General features: G+C 49.7%; 2 protein-coding genes across 2 annotated transcripts; one reads left to right on the top strand and one right to left on the bottom strand.

Annotated features, from left to right (window-relative positions):
- Nucleotides 1-346: 346 nt before the first annotated feature.
- On the bottom strand, nucleotides 347-1,870 carry EAH_00055750 (hypothetical protein; the record flags this gene model as incomplete). The annotated part of the gene is made up of 3 exons (XM_013397629.1): nucleotides 347-444; nucleotides 551-987; nucleotides 1,851-1,870. The coding sequence occupies 3 exons, from the start codon at nucleotides 1,868-1,870 to the stop codon at nucleotides 347-349; spliced, it is 555 nt and encodes a 184-aa protein (XP_013253083.1).
- A 250-nt stretch (nucleotides 1,871-2,120) lies between these two features.
- EAH_00055740 (hypothetical protein, conserved) lies at nucleotides 2,121-4,981 on the top strand (the record flags this gene model as incomplete). Its single annotated transcript, XM_013397628.1, has 8 exons — nucleotides 2,121-2,412; nucleotides 2,551-2,599; nucleotides 2,760-2,823; nucleotides 2,993-3,137; nucleotides 3,629-3,724; nucleotides 4,112-4,179; nucleotides 4,544-4,663; nucleotides 4,866-4,981. Coding segments are annotated over 8 exons (950 nt in total), but the record flags the coding sequence as incomplete, so codon positions are not given.
- Between the last annotated feature and the right edge of the window lie 19 nt (nucleotides 4,982-5,000).

Genomic DNA, 5,000 nt, shown 5'->3' with positions numbered 1-5,000 from the left:
GAAGGATATGCATCAGCAGCAGCTGCTGCTGCTGTAACAGCACAAGGGCAGCAGCAGCAAAAGCACCTTGATGAACAGCAGCAAAAGCAGCAGCAGCACAAACACAGCAACGACAGCAGCAACAAAAACAGCAGCAGCTATAGCAACAAACGCAGCGCCCACAGCAGCATCAACACGAGCAGCAGCCACCCAGCAGCAGCAACAACAACAGCAGCACCAGCAACAACTGCAGCAACAACAGCAGCAGCAACAGCAGCAGCAACAGCAGCAGCAACAGCAGCACGGACGAGAGATAGAGGAGGTTTTAGCTCCAGGGGTTGCATGAATGTGCAGCAGCAAACTGCCGTCAGGATTGAGCCTCATAAAAGCAGGCAAGTTGCTGCTGCTGCTGCTGCTGCTGCTGCTGCTGCTGCTGCTCTTCGCTGCTGCTGCGGCCTTCTTGCCCTGAAGCAAAACGCAAAAATAGGAGCAGCGACTGCATTAAAAAACGACAAATGACACCTCAAACCCCAAACCCTAAACCCTAAACCCTAAACCCTAAACCCTAAACCCTTGCCTTCTTCTGAGATGACATCGAGGAAGCCGCACAGTGCAATCGGCGTTTTGCTGCTGCTGTTAATGCTGCTGCTGCTGCTCGCTTTGCTGCTGCTGTTGCTGCTGCTGCTGCTCGTTTTGCTGCTGCTAGTGAAGAGCAGGATGATGCGTCTCCTCTGGAAGGGGACAGCAAAGGGCTTCTGCTGCTGCGGCTGCTGCTGCACCAGCTGCTGCTGCTGCTGCTGCTGCGCCAGCTGCTGTTGCTGCTGCTGTTGCACGGAGGAAAGGCGTAGATACAGCTGGGCTGATGCTGCAAGAAGAGTAAACTCGGTGCTGCAGCAGCAGCTGTTGCTGCTGCTGCTGCTGCTGTTGCTGCTGCTGTTGTTGCGGCTGCTGCTGCGTGCTGCTGTAGCGGCAGCAGAAGAGCAGCGGTAAGAAAATTCAAAGCCCCCCCTGAGGGGCCAGGCATTCGCAGCAGATGCTGCAGTATGAGATATTTAGGGTTTAGGGTTTAGGGTTTAGGATCTGCAGGGGCCCCACAGACAAGTCTGGTGCAGCAAGAGTCGAGGGTTTAGGGTTTAGGGTTTAGAAATTAGGGTTTGAGACCCAAAGCAAAAAAATACAGTTCAAAGCTTCGCGTTTCGGGTCTAAGGTTTGGGGTTTGGGGTTTAGGGTTTAGGGTTTAGGGTTTAGGGCTTGAGGTCTCGCTAGGGTTTAGAGTTCCCCGGTGGGCTGGTGACAGCTACGAGGGCTGAAATAAGGGTTTAGGGTTTAGGGTTTAGGGTTTAGGGTTTGAGAAATGCAGTGTTGAAGACCCTTTTCAATATGCAGACAATAGAGACACTTTCTGCTGCTGCTGCTGCTGTTGCTGTTGCTGCTGCTGCTGCTGCTGCTGCTGCAGCGTGCAAGCCCCTCTCCTATCTCGTTTCTGTCTGACTTATTTCTCAGTACTTTCTTTAGGGCTTCTCTTCTTCTCCGGGTTTATTTTTTCGTGTTTAGGGTTTAGGGTTTAGGGTTTAGGGTTTAGGGTCAAGGGTTTAGGGTTTAGGGTTTCGGCTGCCCGTGCCGCAGCCGACAGGAGACCAGCCGCTCGCCTTAACCCTCTCTCTCTAGTTAGCTGCAGCTAGCTGCAGCTAGCTGCAGCTAGCTGCAGCAGCTTCTCATTGATGCTCTTTGCAGCGGAAGAGGAGACCCCAGGGAACAGCGCCGCAGCACGAGCAGCAGCACGAGCAGCAGCAACAGCAGCAGCAGCAGCAGCAGCAGCAGCAGCAGCATTCTCTTTCTCTTTTGCTGCAGGATAAACAAGAGTCTCTTACCCCTGAAGAGTTGCAGTCATTCTTCTCTAATATAGAAGAGCCAAGCCCTCATATGTCTTGTAAACCCTAAACCCTAAACCCTAAACCCTAATTTGTAAACCCTCAGAACTCAGCTCCGCCCAAGTCGTACTGATCGCATGTGCTAGACGCCTAGGGTTTAGGGTTTAGGGTTTAGGGTTTGAGGTTCTTTGATGCAGCCAGCAGCAACAGCAGCAGCAGCAGCAGCAGCAGCAACAGCAGCAGCAGCAGCAGCAGCCAAACCAACCTCCGATGGCGGACTCAGTGGAGGATCCGCAGCAGCACGAACTGCAGCATGCTGCTGTCGATCAGCAGCAGCAGCAAGGGCAGCAGCATGGGCAGCAGCATGAGCAGCAGCACGAGCAGCAGCATGGGCAGCAGCACGAGCAGCAGCACGAGCAGCAGCAACAGCAGCAGCAGCAGCAGCAGCAGCAGCAGCAGCATTCTCTTTCTCTTTTGCTGCAGGATAAACAAGAGTCTCTTACCCCTGAAGAGTTGCAGTCATTCTTCTCTAATATAGAAGAGCCAAGCCCTCATATGTCTTGTAAACCCTAAACCCTAAACCCTAAACCCTAATTTGTAAACCCTCAGAACTCAGCTCCGCCCAAGTCGTACTGATCGCATGTGCTAGACGCCTAGGGTTTAGGGTTTAGGGTTTAGGGTTTGAGGTTCTTTGATGCAGCACCTGCCGATGAATACCGCCCTCTAGGAAGTCCCCGTTACAGTGTCTGGTTAGCGTAAACCCTAAACCCTAAACCCTAAACCCTAAACCCTAGCTATTCTTATTCAGCAGGGCTGCTTGCATCTGCCACAGCTGCTTGCGGAAGGAGCCTGCCCCTTCAGGGTTTAGGGTTTAGGGTTTAGGGTTTAGGGTTTAGGGTTTATCTGCAGGGGAGCGGGAAGGCAGTCTGTGATGTGGTCGGGGGTCTCTAGCCAGAGTTCCGTGAGTGAAGAAGTAAGCAAACCCTAAACCCTAAACCCTAAACCCTAAACCCTAAACCCTAAACTCTATGTGTAGATAAAAACTACTCAGCGGGTGGTTTCTCCGCAGGTTTTAGGGTTTTTCTCTTGTGTGCCTCGCACACGGTTTAGGGTTTAGGGTTTAGGGTTTAGGGTTTGTGCAGGAGACTACAGCCCCTAAAGAGCAAGAGAGCTGGTTAGGGTTTATTAAAAGCATTTCGCCGCACTTCTTCGGCGGAGACCCGATAAAACAAAGACAAGCAAAAATGTTGTTAATCGAAGCTCTAGACCACTTCGATCTCGTCAACGGTCAGCCCAAACCCTAAACCCTAAACCCTAAACCCTAAACCCTAGTTGACCACTTCGATCTCGTCAACGGTCAGCCCAAACCCTAAACCCTAAACCCTAAACCCTAATTGATCACTTCGATCTCGTCAACCATCAGCTCAAACCCGAAAACCTAAACCCATGCTTTCCTGCGCACGGTTTCTTGCTTAGGGTTTAGGGTTTAGGGTTTATTATTTGTTTATTCAGATTTCTGTTTTTTGTTTAGGGCTTAGGGTTTAGGGTTTATTGCTGATTGTTTATCTCCTCAGCCTCCTTTTTTTGTTGAGGGTTGAGGGTTTAGGGTTTAAAGTTTAGAATTTATTGTTTGTTTATTCAGATTCCTTTTTTCATTTGAGGGTTTAGGGTTTAGGGTTTAGGGTTTAGTGTTTGTTTATCCAGATTTGTTTTTTCTTTTTCTTTTTCTTTTGAGGGTTTAGGGTTTAGGGTTTAGGGTTTAGGGTTTGTTTGTTCAGATTTGTTTTTTCTTTTGAGGGTTTCTCTGGTTTTATATCGGCGTCGATTCTTCAGCGACCTCCGCAGCATTCGTTTTGTGCTGCTGTGGTTGGGGTGTACGTACACCTTGTCGATTGCTGCAACTGCATGCAAGCGCTGGATTATCTATCACAGAATCAAAGGACCCAGTAACGCATCACTTCCTGCTGCTGCTGCTGCTGCTGCTGCTGCTGCTGCTGCTGGTGTTGATGATGATGATGATGATGGTGGAGTTGTCGCTGCTCTTGCTGCTGCTGCTGCTGCTGCTGCTCCTGATGTTGCTGATAATGCTGCTGCTCCTGGAATTGCTGCTGCTGCTGCTGCTGCTTGACATGCCGGTGTTGCTGCTGCTGCTTCGGCGTTGCTGTTCTGCTGGTTGCTGAACCCTCTCACGGTTGCAAGCGGGCGATCTGGGGTTTAGGGTTTAGGGTTTAGGGTTTAGGGTTTAGGGTTTGTGGGTTCAGGTTTGCGATTGTTTGTGCCGTTTGCCGTCTTTGGGGAGATAAAGCGCTCGGGAACAGAATGCCCTCAGGTCCTAAACCCTAAACCCTAAACCCTAAACCCTAAACCCTAAACCCTAATAAGCCCTAAACCCTCGTACTCCCTAAACCCTAAACCACCAGATTGTTGTTACGTCGGGTGTTCAAGAGGCTACAGAAGCCAAGCAACTCCTTTGTGCTAACCCTTGAGGGTTTAGGGTTTAGGGTTTATTAGGGTTTATTCAGAATTCGGAGTTCAGCGCTGAGGGTTTGGCGCCTTTAGTGTGGGGTTTACGGTGTAGGGTTTAGGGTTTACGAGTATTTAGAGTTTACGAGGGTCTAGGGTTAGTGAGGGTTTAGGGTTTGTGAGGGTTAGGGTTTAGGGTTTAGGGTTTAGGGTTTAGGGTTTGCGTGCAGGCGTTGTTTATGTTTGAGCGGCTTACCTGGACGTTTCAGCTGTTGATGCGTTTAATTGAAGACCTCCCTCAGCTTCTGATGTCTTTTATATATCTTATTAATTACGGCAAAGACAACTACGTAAACCCTAAACCCTAAACCCTAAACCCTAAACCCTAAACCCTGAGAAGAAGATCTATGCTAAGCCGTCTGCAATCTCGCAAGAAGGCCGCTATGCAGCTGTTTGTTGTTGCTTAGGGTTTAGACCCTATACACCACTTAGACTTAGGGTTAGGGGTTTATGAGGGTTTAGGCTTTATTAGGGTTTAGGGTTTACGCTCAGGCTATTGCTGTCATCAGCTACAGCAGCATAATGTTTATTATAACGTCAATTCGAATGGGCAAGCGATATCCTTTCAAAGGCACTCTGTATCTCCTCTTCTCTTCAAGAGCTCCTATGTAAACCCTAAACCCTAAA

This window comes from Eimeria acervulina, genomic scaffold, assembly GCF_000499425.1.
Source record: "Eimeria acervulina Houghton genomic scaffold, Eah_scaff1118, whole genome shotgun sequence".
Taxonomy (NCBI): Eukaryota; Apicomplexa; class Conoidasida; order Eucoccidiorida; family Eimeriidae; genus Eimeria; species Eimeria acervulina.
This window is presented reverse-complemented; position numbering and strand designations above follow the sequence as displayed.